The sequence below is a fragment of the Symphodus melops genome (genome assembly GCF_947650265.1).
Source record: "Symphodus melops genome assembly, chromosome: 4".
NCBI classification, from domain to species: Eukaryota; Metazoa; Chordata; class Actinopteri; order Labriformes; family Labridae; genus Symphodus; species Symphodus melops.
Window position 1 is genome coordinate 25,696,938 of NC_136694.1, and position 20,519 is coordinate 25,717,456.

General features: G+C 40.7%; 1 protein-coding gene across 2 annotated transcripts in view; it reads left to right on the forward strand.

Annotated features, from left to right (window-relative positions):
- nav1b (neuron navigator 1b) overlaps positions 1-20,519 on the forward strand; it is a 64,557-nt gene that overhangs the window by 16,427 nt on the left and 27,611 nt on the right. Inside the window, exons 1-3 of one of the 2 annotated variants that reach the window (XM_079340830.1) lie at positions 1,723-2,757; positions 8,792-8,894; positions 10,790-11,143. In XM_079340830.1, coding sequence (XP_079196956.1) covers positions 2,031-2,757; positions 8,792-8,894; positions 10,790-11,143 — 1,184 coding nt within the window. In that variant the 5' untranslated portion in view covers positions 1,723-2,030. Of the gene's footprint in view, positions 1-1,722; positions 2,758-8,791; positions 8,895-10,789; positions 11,144-20,519 lie in introns of those variants that run through there. The other variant, XM_079340829.1, reaches the window with a different exon arrangement.

A 20,519-nucleotide genomic window follows, 5' to 3' on the forward strand; every position in this document is an offset into this window, starting at 1 on the left:
GTTATGTGACCATTACAAGAGTCAAGATAAGCTTTTTAAAATATGAACTCATCTTTGGGTATGAGCGGTGGTTTTGTTTCTGTTTAAATGAACACTTTCAGCAAAGGCTCAAAGTGAATTTGGCTTGTCAGAATGTGTTCATCCCATGGTTTATTAAGAAGCTCCCACTATCCTAAACAAATGAGCCATTCACTGAATCATGGGAATTAAAGATTTCCAAGAGAGATCTGCAGTCAGCTGGGAAGATCTGGAACTCGTGATGAGGAAGAAAAAGACGTCACATTGTTTCCAGAAACTAATTGCCTGATCAAACACCTTCACTGGTCCCTGACCCACTGCAGGTGCCCTCAAACTCAAAGAACAAATGCAGTGGAGTGTGTTGCAAACCCATGCGAGGGATTGAGTCATACCCTCTGGGCATTATTACTAACAGGTCAATCATAACCAGAAGATTTGCACCATGTGGCATAATTGGTTTCAGTCTCACTGAGCTGTGGAAAAGAGCAAATGTCTGCTGAGTCTTTTACCTGAAAGCATGAACTGAAAAGCAATTCAAGTATTAGCACTGAATTAGTATTATTAAAAAAAGACATATTGCACAGTAGTAGCTTATTGAATGGGGAAATGTTTCTGTTATTAGCTGTTTGTGCAGGCGATGAGAGAGGCTGGTTTCCATGGAGCGCTGCACAGCTCCTCAATCCTCCTGAGAGGTCTCAGTATGGAACATCTCAAAACATGATGATACTCGTATGTTTGCAAAAACATACAAGCCTTGTTTGAAAACAATATGACTGGATTTTGTAATGAACACAGTCATGGTTGTGTGTGTGTGTGTGTGTGTGTGTGTGTGTGTGTGTGTGTGTGTGTGTGTGTGTGTGTGTGTGTGTGTGTGTGTGAGTGGGTGGGTGTACACAGTATGCGTCTGAGACTGACTTTGAGATATTTTCAAATGGTGGTTTTGGGTGTGTTACTTACTTACCCTGGCACATCGTGTCGCTCGCTCACTCTGCTGAGGTGATGTCACCTATTTGGCTGATATGCTGTGTGGAATTTTAGCCAATTTTTCTCAGCACTGGACAAACAAGTCAGTAAACTGCACATTTTGACAATTAGCATATCACAATTATCTATGTGTGTTGTGTTATTTGCCACAGTTCTGGTGGTGTGTATTTATAGCAGGAGAGCACATGGCTGATTTTGAGCATATGATTTACCCAGCTGTAAATCTGGAATTGATATCCTAAGCAAGCTCAGACAGGATGAAGAGATAATCTGGATGCTCCAGTTGTTGCATTGTGCAGATAGTGAGGACATTTTATGCTAAGGTTTGTAATTGCATACCTACATGTATGCCCGTTCTCATTAATAACACTTCCACTAACATCACAAATCATGCATCATGTTGAGTGTATCGAACAGGCAACACTGGAGGTGAGGGAGGGGGAGGGGAAGAACAAAGGAAAAGGAGGAGGTGGTGGGAAAAAACATGGTGTGTTAGAAGAGAATGGTGCCCAGTTTTACTAGCCAGAGAGGATCAGTTCACATCGCCCTCTTGCATATAATATATTCTGCTGAGACCTGGCAAATCATCTTTAAATGAAGGAAAACCGGGGGAAGGAGGAGGAGGAGGAGGAGGAGGGAGGATGGGAGGGAAGACGGAGGCGAGGGAGAGGCAGCAGAAAGCAGGGGGAGGGAAGGAGGGAGGGAGCGTTGTTGCGTCTGCCGCCACTGTCATTCCGCTGCTGCGCGGTTCAGCGGCAGGAGGTAGCGCTGAAGGGAGGAGTGTGGAAAAACGGAGGAAAGGAGGAAAGGAGAGAAAGGGAGTGCCTGGGCAGCACTGCAACAGCTGCAGCTGCAGCAGCGTGTCAGGAGGAAAATAGGAAGAGCAGGAGGAGAAGGAGAAAAAGAAGGCTGCAGGATTGCCTTAAAGGAAGCATTTTCTGTTGCTTCTTGCACAAGGAAAAAGGTTTGATAAGGAAGCTGATTCTCTCCCCTGCTGATGCTTTTTCCTGTGGTCTCATGAAGGAGGAATGCTTGGAAATACTGTGAAAGGCAGAGAAGGAGATTTAAAGATGGACAGGACGGATAGCACAAAGGCATACGGCCAAGCAGATGGCAAAGGAGTTGGCATGGCAGCTAAGAGGGCCAAGTCTGGAGTGCCCCAGAGCACACCACGAGGTGAACTGAAGGTTTACCGGGCAGGTAGTTCTGATGGCAGGATACCAGTATCCTCCAGTCTCCGCAAGCAGCGGTCCATGACAAACTTGGCTGTTCTCACCGATGCAGAGAAGAAGTTGCACCTTTATGAACCCAAGTGGTGCGATGACATGTCCAAGCCTGGAGCAGGGCAGGTTAAGGCGGGCAAGCCAAAGACAGCAGGGGGTGGCAGCAGCGCCGGAGGGGGTGCCCCTCTCTCTCGAAACCTTTCCAAATCAGAACATTCGCTGTTCCAGGGCAAACCCAAGCCTTTCAGCCCTCTGGCTGCCCCCTCTGCTCTGGGCAAGCAGAGCCGCATACCTCGTGGTCCTTACGCCGAGGTAAAGCCCCTGAGCAAGGCACCTGAGGATGGGAAGTCAGACGATGAAATCCTCTCTAGCAAGGCTAAGGCTAATGCTAAGAAGCAGAGTGCAGGAGCAGAAGCTGGATCCAAAGGCCAGGGGGAGGAAGGGGGAGACAAGCCCTTTCTGAAGGTGGACCCAGAATTGGTGGTGACGGTGCTGGGCGATCTGGAGCAGCTTCTCTTTAGCCAGATGCTGGGTGAGTACAGCAGAGCCGGTCTTGATACCACTTCAGTATGTGTGGCGGCCATGTGCTACAAACCAAACGCCCCTCCGTTACAATTACTCAAAGTCGGCAGCACGCCCCCTTTAATTCCGCCACCACACGGCACCTGCTTGATGCTGCAGATTATATATTATGCTCCTTCCGTTTAAAAAAAAACCCAAAGGCATCATTGTTTTGAATTTAGAGCATAGCCTGCTTCTTATTCTGTATTGATTTCTCCTTTATACAAGTAATTTTTCCAGAGCTTAATGATGAGTACAACACCAAAGCTATACGGATGCTCTATTGTTCTTCTTCCTCTGGTGTGTCAGGTGTTTGGGGCTTGGTGCCATTGATTGTGTGAAATATGCTTGCCTCCTGTTGTAGCATTGCCGGTTGATTGCATGAAAAAAGCCTCAGGGTTTTGGGGATTATTAGCGGCAGACTGATCCCCTTTTGTAAAGCTCTCGTTTACTGCAACATGTGCCGTTGCACCCGAGGGTCCATGCGCTGCTTGCTTCCAAAAAACAAGAGAAATACGATGGGAAGAAGGCATGTCATATTGAATTCATTTTAGGCACTCAGACACATATTTAGCCTCCTCCCAGCTCCATTCATCTGTAGAGCATTGACAGATGGTTCACACCCTGTGTACTACGACGGTGCAAATGGCAGAGAAAATGGCTTTCTCCCCAGAGGTGTAGGTCAGGTTTATCAGTCAGAAGGGTGGCTGAATAACAAATGCATTCATCAAATGATGGGGATTATGACTCGGATTAATTTGATCGTTTTTTGTTTGTTTTTTTTGCATACCAGAGGACGTGTCCTTGTTAAATTACAGGTGTCATTTGATCTTAAGGACAACGTATTAAATTGTCATCCCAAATGTAGATGCAATAAAATTGATATCCATCTTTTCTCTCAGCTAATCCTGTAAAGTGTCTTAATCTTAGATTTGAGCTGTTTTAATCTCCAGACCTTTAAACTATTGGAGTCGCTTTTGGGCAGAGAAATGGTTTTATAGACACTTGCCTCTTTTTTAAAATGCATAAAACTACAAAGGCTTGAAAATTAAATGCCATTGTTTTTGTTCCTGATACCAATTTTAGTAGACGGTTGTTTTAGTTTATTAAAATATATTCTAAGAGGGTCATTTTCTAACTCATTGACATCTTGCATGAATTCAAATTCCTGAAATGTTATCATTGAAACATTCAAGCATGTCTCCAGGGACCAATTCATACACCATCTATTATTTGTTGTTCCATTGCTCCACTTCTATCAGGAGAGCATGTTCAGTGTCGCATCTTAATGACACATCTGTGCTGATTAAATCTGATATCCATGCCTCATTATGATATGTAGGCGTCTATCAGTCACATTAGTCACACTACTAAGAATAACAAGTTTATGATGAGCAGGGGTCTGCCACCTCGACGGGGGTTTCTACATAGTTTTGTTTGACACTAGGACTCAAATGTTCACAAATCTCTGTAGCATATGGCGCCGCACCCACATCTGCTTCCTTAAAACATTTACATAAAACATGCAGCAAATTGCTCTGAGCTGATACATCAGTAAATGCTTTGACCTCAATGATGTTTCCAAATCAATTAAAGGTCATTATCCCCCCCCCCCCAAAAAAAAAAAAAAAAAGTTTATTGTCTTCATGAATCATTTATCGTAATTTAAGATGATAATCCCATGTGGGCCTTTCACACCAGTCAAGTGCTTCTTTGGCTATTAAAGAAAAATCTGCATTGAACTGGAAACAGGAAACATTGAGGAGGCTTGAAACTATTGCCTCACAGATCATTTACTGAAAGTGATCGACAACATACGAAAGATTGTCTCTGAATGTTTGGGAAGATGATCCCATGTGAGCCTTTGACACGTGTCTTGCAGTCATGAAAGGAAAAACATTCACAGAAGTTGATAAAGCAACGGTTAAAATGTATGATTGATTTCATTTGATCAGCTTGATCTAAATGATTTCTTTAATTTAAGTAAAATAAATGTCTTGCATTCATTGCAGCTCTTTCTGCACACTGTTGCCTGTGTAGAAGTGTGGACCTTATTCAACACTCGTTATACCATCAGCTCCCTGTGTCCTTCCGCTGTACTGTGATGCACAGTGAACATGCTTGTTGCTGTAAATAGCTCTTTTCATTCATAGCAGAATATTCAAAGCCAGCTTTACACTATGCTCTGCAGCATATCTCATTATAAGCTCTCTGAAAGCATGCTTTTATTTCTGACCACAGAGGGTCTCTTTGTTTATGAATATGACATGCTGGATGGTTAACTTAGTTAACAGGGTCATTGCTTAAACTGGCCATGTAAGTTTATGCATTAATGCTGTACACACAGTGCTGTTCACACAGCAAACAGCTGCCTTGTCATAAGAGAAGGCTGCAGACGCACAACTAATCAAAAACTTTGAATCACCTCTAGATAAGATGATATTTTCAACTGTCTGCAGAGTAATACATGAAAACAGACTAACCTGAGAACAGCTGCTTTAGAGTATTTTCAACATGATGAATGCACTATGACAATCAGTTTCGAGGTCATGAGGACAGATTAGAGTTGTGCAGACATCAGAGCTCCTGGAAAAGACTCTCAGAGACAACAAGGGGATGAGCAAAGCTCATTTTACTGTAATTGCTTGTGATCCGTCATGCAAGACATCAAACGAAGCAACGGCCTTCAGCTATGTGGAATCAAAGTGGGGCAGTGGAGGGGTATAAGGTTGAAGCACTGGTCATGGATGACATTATTTCAAGCTATTCGGGCATGCAAGGGTCACAGCATGTAGAGTCTTAAAGGTACAGTACAGGTAGTGCTAACATTTTTCAAACTGTTTAATTAAGACACAAATGGCAGTCAAACCCTGCAAACACTGGAGGGCAAAACATTTCATGGCTTCCCCGGAGTTTGTGTTTCAAGAAGGTAGCTCTTTGTCACTTTTTGTCTGCGCTTTTGTCTGCTGATATGTCATAGAGTGCAAACAAACACGCTGGGAAGAAACAGATCTCAGTCTGTGAAGTTTCTGAACAGAAAACTGAGCCTCTAATAAGACAACTATGGATAAAGTTTCAGGTAATTAAATGTGAACCATCAGTAGGAAGAGTCATAACAATGTGAGATGCTGACTCCATGTGCCTTTATCAGTCAAACCGTGAAGTGTAAGCTAAGCTGCACAAGGCCTGTTTTCTGTCTTTTTTTAGCTTCAGTTATTATGAAATAACCTCAGTGATAAGAAAAAGTTACAGATATCAAAATGTATCACCTATTAACAATCAGAGAAAGAATTTTCCAAAGATATACATGTCATTTAAGTTAAACAGGGATAACAACACTATTTTTATTTATTTGTAAAGTACATTAGTTACTGACATGTTCAATGTGAAACTGTATGAAACATGGATGTAATCTCAGTGACATTACCAATTGTTTCTGGACCAGAGTTTAAAGCTGAATGATGGAGTTCTACATTAAATGGAAAAATGTATTTTAAGTCAGAACTTTACAAAAGTACCATGGTGAGTGAAAAGTTAAAAGGTGTAAAATAAAAAATACCATATGTCACATAAGGTTTCATGGTTACAGAGAAGTAACAACTTTCGTTTCCAGTGCTATTAAACCATTTCGAGCCCTTGCAGCCTCATGCATTCAATCACATTCAAGGTGACGTTAATGATGTCTGTTGGGCTCAGGTCTCAGGGTTTATGGATGAAATCGAGGTTCAGCCTAAAACGACCTTATTGTCAACCTACAGTAGTAACAAAAGAGTTCGAGTAAAGGAGGCTCGTTAGCCACCTGGAAAACAGCTACAGTGTGCCTCCTGTGCGTCAGGTCAGCCACACCACCAAGTCTGCAAATTGTAACTCTTAATCTAAACGTAACCAAAATGGATGTTTTCTGTTATAATAGATTCTGGATTATTTTAACGGGTAATTGACGGAGGGTCACTGTGGGAACATGTATCACTGTTGATCAGCCACCTCATCGGTGTCTCATTTCTAATGAGGGGCAATTATTTACTCACTGTGTCGCCCACCATTGTCAAAGTAACATTTTTGAAAAGGTCGCGGCCTATTCGAGGCAGAAGAAAAGCATCACTTGTTTTTGTGCAATGAAGCACCCTCCCTTTCTTTGCTGCCAATTACCTCAGATTTCTTAGGAAATTTGATGAAATCAAACAGGCTTGATATAAAATAGACGTGTCAGTCATCTCAGTTTGTTAAAGACACTTGAAATGGACAATATTCTCTTCTGTCAATCATTGAACTGAACATGTTGGACCTGTAAATATAATGTGTTTGTAATCTTCTGGGCTTTTCGGACCATTTTAGAATCAGTTTTGAAATATTTACCTCCGCACTCTTTCAATATATGGGGCACCTCACGTGTTGCATCATTCATGGGGCTTTCCTGATTCACATCTGCTTCAGTATTCTGTCCGAGTTTCCCTCTCATGTATCATAGCCATCACTGCATTGCAGAGTGCCAGAGAACTGTCAGTCACTGCACAGGATCACAGGGTAAACTGTATGCAGGATATACTTAAAACAGATGTGATATGTGTACTGGACATACAGGATTCTTTTTTTGAGTACATTTCCAGAATCTAATCCAAACAAAATGAGCACAAGTGCTAAATTAGATTGTTAGTTGTTGTATGTGCATATGATGTGACCCCTAATATATATTCTTTGACCTCGAATTTTGTTCACGTCCAAAAACATTAGGAAACGAGGGTTGGGAATAAGAGTGTTGACCTTGAAATGATGTAAACATGATATTAAGTTTCCCTTTTCAAAAGGTCACTTAAACCAAACTGCATGTCCTTTGGGGCTCACAGGAAATCTTTGTACACATTATTGTATTTGATGATTCGTTAAGATTTTTCTGATAACATTAATCCCTCTAAAATGTAATTATTAATTTGGATTGACTTTGGATTTATGTTTCTATTGACATGCTCAGATTGTTGTAGAAACACATCTGGTCAGTAAATTTTAACCACCAGAGACCTCAAACTATGATTTCTTTTCTTTTCATCTAAGCCAAGTCCATAAAAACTGTCAGCAAAGAAGCTAAATAATTGTAATTGATCGGAGAAAATGTCGATGGAATATTTGGAAATCTTTTGAACATATACTAAAGTGTATTATACTAAAGTTTACAATTCACACCCTCTACACTGCTTTATTAGTTCAAAGCTTAGTATAAGAGCTGCACATTATTTGTCTTGAGCTCCCCTGACATCCTCTACAGCTACACCACCTAATGCTTAGCATGATAATTTATGACTCTCCCACAGGGCTTCTTCTTTCACACTGAGGAGGAAAACTCTGTCACCAGGATGTTTTCTCTCATCTGTTTCCAGCTAACCAAACAACACTTTTTAATAAACTGTAATATTGATTTGACATGGTCGTGACCTGCTGACGCCACACTTTGACAATGCAAGCAGCTTTGTTTGGAAAAAGATTATCTGTTGGGCCATACTTCTGGTTAGAGTTTAGCTAATTGTTAGCCTTAGAGTTTTAACTGAACAACTCTGCCATGAAGCTCAACTGAAAAATGAAGCCCAATAAAGCAAACTGAAAGAGATCCTGGTGTGGTATATGACTTTCAGAATACTCTCTCCTGTTGGGCTGTCTAAATAACAGAAAACCTTTCAGTATATCATATTCAGGATGTAGCATCTTTGTGCATAAGGGGGGTTAAGCAATGGTTACCATGGAGAGGGAGCCCATGCAGTGAAATTTGTCTGCCTAATGATGTGAACATACGTTGGCTCTGTGCCTACAAGGACGACACCTGTCTCAACAATTTAGATGCAAACAAAGCGAGCAGGACCACACGCATGTTTGGGCAGAAATCTGTCTGTGTGCACGCAAGGATTCTGTTAAAACACAAAAACACATGCCGCATTACATCAATAGCCTCTATCTTTGTTGTATTTTGACACTTAATGTTTTATAACATGTTTTTTTTCTGCATGGTTGACCAACAGACCCCGAGTCACAGAGGAAACGGACCGTGCAGAATGTGCTCGACCTTCGCCAGAATTTGGAGGACACAATGTCAAGCCTGCGGGGCTCGCAGCTCAGCCATAGGTGAGTCATCTGCTTTTAAATTGTTGTGATTTAAACCTACACATTTAATATGAACTGAGTACAGTGCAGGTTTTGATCATAAAATCATAAAACTTCGGCAGCATTCTGGCTTTGGTTTAATTTGAAAGACACTGTTGTGTGAAAAGCAGTGGATCGCTTGTTGGCATTTCATAATTATGTATAAACAGTTGTGCTGTGTATCCTTGGAGAGGTGCCACCTCTTTAACATCTGGCTCCTATCCGTCTTAAATGGCCCTTCTCGGCTTCATGGTCATGACATCATGCTAGGAATCTCTGTTCAGCTCTAGTGGCAAAGGCCGAGGGCGTAGATATGTTGCAACAACCAAAACAAAATTAGAACAGGTATTTGTTTTTTATTGGACATGAAAGGTTGGATAGAATATCCTGTGCAAGATGCTTACATTACTAACATTAGTGGGCACTTCATTTTCACACATTTCATGTCCTGGGTAAGATTTATTCTGCAGATGTTTAAGATCACTATTATTTTTTACAATCCAAGTTAGCAGTGTAGATGAGTCAAAGCTGCTTTCATCGAGCTAACATCCTAGCATAAAACGGCTCATTGTCGTACTGATTAGCAGATTTGTAAAGATAGGCTATCTAAAGATTTCTGCAAAACAATAGGCAATGAAGTATCAACCTTGGCTTTATATATTAGTTAGCAACACACTTGTCTTCCAAACAGTCTTCTTAACCTGTCTGCTGAATGTGGTTGCTAACAGATTAGCCCACACTTTATAAGCCAGTCAAATGTTGTGTATTTCTACTTGTAGAGGTATTTAAGCCAAGACCCATCTGTTTACTGTTGTGTATGAGTCATGATGTCTATGTATGTTTTTCGAAGTCCGAGTGTGTTTCTGGAATGTTTTTAAAGCTGTATTTTGTATTAGCTTTGTACGGCACTTTGATTAAAGGGCTTCATAAATAAAAGTATTAGTATGCGTTGAGTTTTTTTCTGCCACCTACAAATGGCTATAGTGCCACTAATTATGTTAAAAGTATGGGTTATATTAGAGTGAACTGCCAAGTAATGATAACAGACTGATTATAATAATTACCAGTTAAAGTCAACATGGGGCCCAAAATATGTGGTGGCACCTCTGGATTGAGGTGTTTGTTGCTAAAAAAAATGCTCTAAAAGCCATTTTAATGGAAGTGATACAATATTAAGCCAACCAATACGATGAATCAATGACTGATCATATACTCATGTTATCAGTCATTTAAGTGGTATCACACTGGTAAAATTGTGCCTATTGACACCAAGTACACATTAAGACTTAAGTGTAAGAAGACATCATGTAAATCTAGCAGCACTGATCATCACTGACAAAAGTAGAAACTCCGTCTGTCAGTTTCAGAGCTGAACTGGCACCGGAACCCGCCTCCACACTGATAAATTATCCATCAGCAACGGATAAAAATACTCCCATGGTCGTAGCTATTGCAATATTTATTCGAGTGAGTTGGTTCAGGCAGTTATGTAATTGACAGACACAGAAGACGCTCAAAGCCATTTGGAGGACGTTCCTAACCCTGACCCACTTCCAGGAGTGAATTGAATAACATTGATATACTCAACAGGCACAGAATAATAGAAAGAGACTGATGCTGCATGGTGTGTTAAGACGGAGAAATCAGGTCGTCTTATCTCTGTCCACATTTCTAGCTTTTGTCCCTAAAGACAATACGCCACAGAAATACTCTCTATCTGGGTCAACAGCAACTCAATGACACTTTGGATCCTTTACTTGATCTCATCTTATGCTTTGAAATACTGACTTTGCGCATCATTCTAGTCAAGACTGTCGGCTTAATGTCTCTAGAAGATAAACGCACCACTCATTGACCCTTCCTTCATGTGTCTTCAGCTGTTTGGACAGTAGTAATGTTGGCTATGACAGCGACGAGACCAACGCTCGCAGCATTTCCAGCATGTCCAACCGCTCATCCCCCCTCTCCTGGCGCCATGGGCAGTCCAGCCCTCGTCTCCAAGCTGGGGACGCCCCATCCTCCACAGGCGTAGGATACCAGGGGAGCAAGACTGGGACCCAGTATACAGCCAATACCATGCCAGCTCGTTGCTCCAGCCGTCTCAACAGCACATCCCGCATTGAGCTTATCGAAGGGTTGGATGACACAGAGCTCAAGTCTGGTTACCTGAGTGACAGCGACCTTCTCGGAAAGAGCCTGCCTGATGATGATGATGATAACCTGGCTAATGGGTAAGAATATCTAAACAAGCAGGGGTTTTAAGCTCTTGTTACCATTAAAACCTGACCAATTGTGGCTGCAAGATCAGCCAAGAGTGGTTGTCAAATTCCATTTTAACTGAGTTGTCATCAAGACAATACTTGTCGGACATTGCTGCATTTCAACACCTTGAGTGTAACATTTTAGCATTCAACCGAGGAGCACAAACTCTCAGGATGGAAACTTTTCATGCCGACATCATGGTTTTCTGCTTTTTAAGCTGCAATCTGATGTTTTGGAGCTGGCAGGCCTATCAAAGAGCTTTCATCAGCAGTATGTCCAGATGCACTACTCTGTCTTACTCTTTAAAGATTCTTCACAGTGCCTTTGACATTGCTGACTGTAAGAGAAGGCTTTCAGAAGTTTCCAGGTAATCAAGTCTTCAGGTGTCCACTTGGATACATAATAAATATTCACTCACTGCTAAATGGTTGAAATGCATGACAACAAGTAAGAAACCAATCGTTTAAAGCAGAGGTGTCACACTTATTCAACCTCTTCTTGTTCATATTCTTCTTCTTATTGTTCCTTTCTTTTATATATTTCTCTGCCATTTGGTCTTGTGCGTCGTCTTCTTCTTTTAGCTCTAAGTTGTCTCGTCTTTTTCAACAACTTCTGCTTCTCCTCGTCAGTTTTCCTTATCACACTTCCTTTACTCTTTGCTATCCACGTTTCCTTCTTTTTCTTCCCAGCTTGGGTGCTCTGTTTTTATCTCCCAGTCATCCTTTTGTCCTCCTTCTTCTGCTTCTACTCTGAGTTGGTTGGAATCATTCATCGTCTTCCTATGCCCTTTAATCATCTTGTTGTCCTTCCTGTCCCCTGTTGCTTTTTTCTGCGCCCATCTTTAGTTGTTTGTCTGTTTCCTGAGCCTTCTGCTGTTCTTCACAGATGTTCTCCTCTTCTTCTTCTTTTTGTTCTCCTTCCTGTTCTAGTATTCTCTTTTTGTTACCTGCTGCTACTTTGGCTTTCTTCTTTTTCCTGTACTGCCCTCTTTTCATCTTTTTCTTCGACTTCTACTTGAACATATTCTCTTCCTTTCTCTGCTTCCTGACCTTTCCCTTCACCTCCCTCCTCTCACTTCCTTTGCGTGTCTTTACCTAATTCCTTCTCCCAAGTTGTCAGCTGACAGCGAGAGTCAGAGGGAGGGAGCAAAGGAATCCAGGACAGTTCTCTAGTGTGGTTTAGCAGCTTTATCGCCGCTGCACATGCAGTGGGAATTAGGCTCAGCCTCTGGAGCGTTCGGCAGGCCCTGCTTGCCAGGTCACGTTCTTACTACATTTGCAGCAAGGAGACGAGAAGAGATGAGGCACATTTTGGATGAGTACAAATTAGAGCAAGAGGGGAAGAGTGTAAAATGGATGTAGGTTAATTCTCCAAATGTAGAACTTGGAGTTTCGTTCATCATATCGAACCATGATTTATGTGGGACTAAGAAGGATGAGCACAAATGGAGAACTAGCTCCATGTGTAGAAAATGTTTTTGTTTGGAGGTGAAACAGATCATACAGAAAAACCCTTGATAAAATTAGGATTAAACAGGGATTATGTCATATTCCACAGTAACATCCACTCAAAATCCATTTAAATCGGCCCTCTGTGTTGTCCTCTCCCTTGCTGCATAAGATCAACTGCGGTGATTCAAATTTATGTGCTAGGTGAGCGTGGGGGGCTCGTCTCCTCTGTGCGCCACAGGCTACGAGGATGCAAATCATTTTACGTAACCTTGTTTGAAAAAAAAATGCTGCATCATGCTCAGTGTGAGGCCATCAATGTCAACTGTGCTAAAACGTTTGTACAAGATGACACTCAGTCCCTACAGGAGATTTCTTAACACTAGCACCTTGCTAATTGGGACTGTGTCTCTGTATTAGCATGCATATTTACCAGCGTGTTATCAAGGCCAAAATTATGGGCTTCAATATCTGCGAGAATGCACCAAGATTTGGAAATACTTCAGAAGACATGAGTAGGATGTATGCTATTTTTGGTGGTGGAAACCAGTTTGGTGTGTATGCTTTGCTGGTCTGTGTTAGCATTGGTTTAATGGCAAGCGTCTCTGATTTTTCAGCAGTATGGCACAGCAGCACATGCTCCAATTTTCTTCTTACACTTCCCTCTGTGAATTTCTGGGCTACATTAGCATTTCTACTGTACATCCCCCGTCACAGACTCTCACACTTCAGCTCATGGAGAGCCATTAACTACCAGCTCTTGAAAATAGATCAGCTCCTCCTACGTAACCATGGAAACCGGCTGGTAAATCGACTGTATGAAGAAGTGCAATTTGTGTTCCCTTTCACTGAAGCTCCAGTTCTACATTTCATACACTCATTGATCTGACATTAGCCGAAAAGTGTGACCTAGACTTGAACAGTTGACGCAGACTCCAGTCAGTCAATCAAAAAACATAGTGCTTTGTTAGTGTATAAGAGAATAATGTAACCATGAAAACAATCATGTCTGCATATTGGGACAAATTGATGTTTTTCAGCAACAACAGCACATTTGCTTGATGTGTAATGGATATTGATTAGCTCACAGCAGACACTACTGGCTATTTGAGGCTAACTGTGCACTCACTGACAGTAATCTCTGCGACCGTTTGTCTGCACCATCAATAATCTGAGGACACAAACATCCCAAATCTCCTCATGAGCTCCTTCTTTCAATCAGTGAGAGTCGCCGCTCTGGAGCAACACAGCCCAATGACAATCTGATTTGTCCCAATTAAAGAAGTAAAATAGTAAAGAAACCAGTCTATTATTAATTCAATTGCCTTTTTATTTTTCTTTGGGAAAAAGGGACAAGTTATCTGTTATAAATTGCTATTTTTGCAAGTATAAGTTTGAGCCAGAACACGAAAAAAAGTCAGAATCTGAATTAGAACAAGTGGCCCTGGCTGACTGATCAACTTTATAAAGTTATCGTCAACATTTAAATAAGAAGCCCTTCAAAGGTCGAGCAGACAAAATCCCTTTTGTCCACTAGTGGGCAGACAAACCAAAAGTGAGCTCACAAAAACACACAGTAATATTACCATTACATCAACAACTGATTCTTTTCACATTCAGCAGACAAAACCACAAACACATATTCACTGAGTCATTTGTTTATATATTTGATAAACATTAGACCAGTATGTAGTCTGGATTTAGCTCTGGTTTGGTCCACGTCAAACCCTGAGAAGATATTAAACGTTACTCTTTAATTCTTCTTTATTTAATGACCAACGTTTTATTATTTTTCATAACACCAAGCCAATAGATGGTAGACAAAGAAACACATCAGACAGAAAAACAAAATATTTAAAACTTAGTGCAGGTTTGTGAAATAGAAAGATATTTGTTTGAAATAGTAATATTCTTTATTTATTTCCTGATTAAATACTATCTTTTAAAAACTTCATCAACGTATTAATGGCTTCACAGTCACTCAAGAATGCAAAAACCAAACTTCACAAACAACATCACGTGTTTATATAAAATAAGTTATTTCATGTCACACTCTTGGAGTGTTTGTCTGTGTCTCATGTGTCACGAGTGTTGGCGATGATTTCTGTTTTTAAACTTGACCACATCCACAATTATAACTGCTTCCTGTGGTTTCATTTTTCACACCATACTGGCAGACTTTAACCATCACTCATATGATTTCATCCCACTGCAAGCCATACTTAAAGCACTGGTCTGTGAGTAGAGCAGTAATCACTTTATTTTGCTGTTGTCTGGTTAGTTTTTCCATATCTGGTCTCTAAATTATGACTACAGTTATGACTCTGTGTCACTTTTGTGGTATCTCGCTAATTATGGTTGATATTTTGCAGGCAGTCAGCTGTATTATGTTTAAGCACAGGTTGGATTTTTATGACTAATACAGATGTTCACTTCTTATTTTTTCCATCATGCCTTTTCGTTGATGGGTAAACACAGGCCTAATGTTTATAACAGAACATGTTTTTTTTTCCGGCTCAACGTCATCTTTGTCTCCAACACATCAGTGTATGAGCTTGGCAGATCATCTGTTTTAAAACCATGAATTGGAAGAATTCAACTAAACAAGGGGAATATATTTGGGCATTTGGTTTGGCTTCGACCTTAGCTCCAATAAACGTCTTTGATGACTTGAGTGTTTTATAGGAAGCTGAAGTCTCGCCACACGTTTGTGCCCCTTCATCCCCCTCATAAAACCTGGAACACTACAAAACTACGAATTGAAAGCTGTAGCTCTGGCCAATATTATGGCAATATAGCTAATGTCTTTATATCCACTCAGAACTCAGTCTGAAGAAAACTCTTCTTTTGCTCTCTTCCTTCTTCTCCCATGCCTTAAGTGCATGTTACTTAGTATAGCTTTACTGTTGCTGTCACTCCTCCACAGTTAATATATGTTCAGACATTTGAAAGCAGCTGAAGGCCTTTTTCTACTCTATATCCTTTCTGTCTGAGACTGTGACTCTGCTGGTCAGAGTTGATCTAAGGTGCACTCAACATGATGCAAAGATCAGAACGTGCATTGCAGTCTCAAGGGAATATTTAATTTGTTCTTTTGCTCCCATAGAACTGAAGTAAACAGTGAGTTTGGCATTTGTGACTGTCTATAGAAGCAAATAAAACTGGCTTTGGGTCAGCTTAAGCTGTGTAATATACAGTATCTTTGCTGTATTTATGCTTCTCTCAGTTCAACAGCTGCAGATGTTTACATCCATCCGATACAACAACATTGCATCAAAGGATCAGCAGGATCCTGATCCTGATGGAGAAATCTGGCTAAGTTGTTGTGCACATTTCTACTACTGTTTACAAGCTAATAATATCGTCGTCCATCTGCTGTTTGGTGCTTTGCCGTTTGGTAGGGTTAAGTAGTTTCATCAGATGTTTTTTGTGGCTTATTGTCTTTTGAAAAATTGGGAAACTGCTGAATGGATACAGAGTCAGTTGGTAATTTCTCTCTGAATTCACAAAGCCGTCATTTGATCTATTGTTTAGCAAAACAAAAATAAATGTACGATTAACAATAGGGTGCAGGGAGAGTTCTTTTTAGTTGTAATTTAGAATATTACATAGAGAGGCACTCCTCTCTTTTACAGTGCAGAATAATTATATATGTTTACGTTACTCTTCTTTGTCACATTTGACAAAGAAGCCTTGACACATGATGACATCAGCGATGATGCAAATACTGCAGATCACATAGTGTAGAAAAATACATAATGCAGGACAGGTATAAGAGAATAGCTTGTCCTTTCTCTTCAAGGTAACAGAGCGTTTGGGGCGATTATGAGGACAACCATAGAAACTGGTCTGTAGAGCAGCATGCAGACAGAAATGCAGAGAGAGAGAGCGAGAGAGAGAGAGAGAGAGAGGAGCCTGGTTCAGCAGCATCACACCTCTGATCATGCGGCACCATTGCTCGGGATGTGCTGCCATGGCAACCGTCTTCCACTGACCCACTGATGAGGCTGACTTGTGTGTCAGTCTGATAGCTTTTATGTGTGTGTTTGTGTGTGTGTGTGAGAGCGATATTGTGTGTTTACGCGTGTCAGATGGAGAGAAAAAGGGAATCACAGAGATGACAATGTGAGACAGCTATAGATTAACCAATGGAAAGTGCAGAGCAAGAGAGCGAGAGAGAGAGAGAGAGAGAGAGAGAGAGAGAGAGACTGGTGTGCTAACTATTAAATTAGATTGCTTTTTAATTGCCATTGTGTGGGAGAGCTGTCTGCTTATAAAGCTATTGTTTCAGCTTCTGTTTGCGTCCTTGTATTTCCAGGATTTACTGCAGTACTAGTTGTGGACAACTGTTTGTTTCCAGGGCTGAAATAAAAAAAAAAATCTCTTTGCTATTCATCTACAGAATATTAACTGCTGTGTTTTTTTGTCTATAAATTGTGGAATTCTTTGGAAAAATGCTCATCACAATTTGCCAAAGCAAAAAGTACATCACATTTCTGCATTGGCCAACCGACTGTCTAAAATCCTTTGACTCTTTACAAGAAAATGAAATAAATCAGCACATCTCTAAATTCAGGCATGCTGTACCCAACTAATGTTTTATTTCTGTGACTTGAAAAACAACACATTATCGATAGAGTAGGAAATATGATTTTAATGGATTTTTTGAAATATTGCTCTAATTTGGTGTTGGTTTTTTTAATATAAATTTGCTAAGGTACACTCTACAACTGACCTAAAAGAGATGGAAAGCAATCAATTAGATATGGCATGTGAGACATAAAAGAGACAAAAATCTATGTGTGATAATTAGGGATGTAAAGCTTAATCGCGAGGCAGTTTAAAATCGATTCAAAGGTGTCAAGGTTCACATCGGTACTCTGAAAAATGGATCGCTGCACGATCGTGAGCGTCAGCAGCTGTATAGCAGAGGAGGCTGGATGGAACAAGCAGCCGTTACCGTGGCAACTATGAAGCCAAACTCAGTATTGTGAATTGTATCGGGAGTGCAATGAATCGTTACATCCCTAGAGATATAATATTGTTCACAATTGCGATAATGACATGAAGTGCATGTTGGTATAGCAGTCTCTGTGCTGTTCTTCATGTTTTTCATAATACCCATATGAAGCACGTTTCCTCCTGAACCCATCCTCCAAATACAAACATCACTGATTTTTTTGATCACTTGATTGGCACCATGTTGATCCAAGGATCGAACTGATAGCTAGCGTTGTGTTCATGATCATTTTACCCACGTCTTCATCCAACGGGTCAGAGTTACACATGCTGAGTGAGGGAGCATTGCCTGTTCACTTACAAGTTTTATATTGCAACACAATCTGACTTTTACAACGTGTTTATTGCCATGTCATAAATCTGGATAAAACCATTATTGTGATTAATTGGGAAGCCATTTTTAAATGCTTAAAAAATATATGTTGTAGAAAATAAATTATGTAAATTTTTACTCCACTCTAGCGATCAGTGAAAGCTGTCTTTGATACTGTATACTGTAGGTAAGGTCTTGGCTTGTTTTTCTCCCCTGGTAACATCATTTCATTGGTAACCACATAAGGCATTGCCCCATGCTGCTGAAGGATCTGTTTAAAGCTTGGCATGTTGACCATGAAAGTGAGTGTTTATTTCTCCCTAAATATTGGACTACTTCACTTCCTCACTCATGGAAACTATGTGTATCGACATACCCATTCTGCAATGCACAGACGAGTTTGCATGCAGTCATCTGATCCTGGATCTGTGCCCTGGGCAGTCTGCATTCAATTTCCCTTTCCTGCCCTCGTTGGACCTTTTTCTATAGTCACTGAGTGCTTAGTGAACTATTGAAGCCTTACACATTTTCTGACCCACTTAAACCCATCTGCACACACAGCCCAAAATTTGGCTTTGGCTTCTTTGCTCTGGTTCTCTGATGGCACTGCTGGAATTACAGTTTAGTGAGGCTAACAATTCGGGGTCAGCACTTTATGGGCTGTGGCTTCTCAAGAAGAGATGTTGTTTTCTTGCCTCTGATAACCACACACACCACAAACACACATGTGAAGTTATAGAAAAGTCGACTTGTAAGGCTTTTCTTCAATCTGAGTCAATATTTAAATTGCTTAAAAGAAGGAAAACATAAACGCCATGCGATCTATCAGCCACTCTTACAGTACAGACTGGCTCCCACAGTCAGCAGCTTAACACATCTGGGGTCAATATGACACTCTCCTTCCCCACCAAGGGTCACTAAAATACTGGATCCTCATACACCAAACATGCCTCCACCTCCTCACCAGCCATGTGTAATGAAGCATTACAGCATCACCCCAGGGAGAATGAATCACCCCTATATCATGTCTGCGTGTGGTCGTCTGTGTGTGCAGTTTTGACTCCAGCAGTGCATCATGCTCAGCCCCAGGTGGAAAATGTGATACTGTTTTGGATCACTTTCTTATTAAAAAAACGTGAATCATGTGGTAGCTGTTGAGTTGTGATTCCTCATTGTTCATCACGTTTGTTTGTGAAACGTGTAAGATTATCTGCTTTGGATATGGCTGGTTCAGATTAGTTCATAATTAACTGCATGCTTTATTTTTTGGCCCTGAGTTGAAACTAAGTGAAGACACTGGGTTTGCCTTACGCAGACAGCAAAACACGTCAGTTCAAACTCAGCTTTTAATACCACTGGTAATAAAATGTACAATACGGGTGGCTTGGAATCACCTACCAGTCAGTGTCCAGGAGGCAATCCTTTTCAACTAAGCTTTAAAGGGGACATATAAGAAAATCAACTTTCATAGTGTTTTTTAACATATAATTCGGTAATCTGAGTGTCTATCGACCCATATAAAATAAATCCATCCACTCCTTTGTTTGTGGTCTGCACAAGTCTTACAACACAGAGAAAAATGCTCAGTTTCAAATTTTCTCAGTTTGTGACATCACAAGTTGGATTCTGGTAAAAAAACAAACAAACAAACAAACAAACAAACCCCTCTCCCTTGGTATCAATCCATTGACTCCACCCCCAGCCTAGAGCAAAACTTTTGCTAAGGTCCGCCACTTTTATTGTAGCTACAGAAGAGTGAGTTCTGAATATGTAATTTCTATTTAAAGAGACATACACACCAAAACAGACCATTCTAAGAGAGCTGGTTTTTACAGGGTCACAAACCTTCTCTGGTGCTTGATTCATGTTATACTTTGAACAAAGCACTGCACAAAATGTTTTATTTGGCCACAGGAGACTTTTTTACAAGGGGGGAAAGGGGAATAATATCTCCTCTTTAAGTTCGGGCTGGCTCAAGCTTAGACCAGCGGCTAGCTATTCTGCTACAAGCTGAGACCATCGCAGGATCTGACACTGAGCTCCACTTACTATTCATCTTCTTTTTAAGAATATTTACATAATAACATTTGTTACTATTTAGGCTTATGCTACAAAGTCATCAGGATTGTATTCTTAACTTTTAGAACAACTAGGGGCAAATCACCAAACCTAGCATGTAGGGATGTAAAGATTAATCATAAAATTGTGATAAATCCATTCAAAGGTGTCAAGGTTCATATCGGTACTCTGAAAAATGATATCTACTTAAAACCCAAAGCTAAACAGAAAACAAAACATATCATGAACCATTGTTGTGAAATCATACAACTTAGCAGTACCCAAACAGCAGAGTAACCATCAATCTGTAAACATAGAGCTGCAGGAGGCTCTTAGGATAAAGTGTGCATCAGCTGTATTGAGTCCACATCTTTGGGAAAAGTTTTTCTGTGTGAGGTTAACAGAGAATATTTCTTCATTTTCCAGTCCGATAATCAGACAAGTGCATTTTCTGAGAATCTGTGGAGATGCTATTTGCCAGCTACAGCTCCAGACGCAGTCACTGAT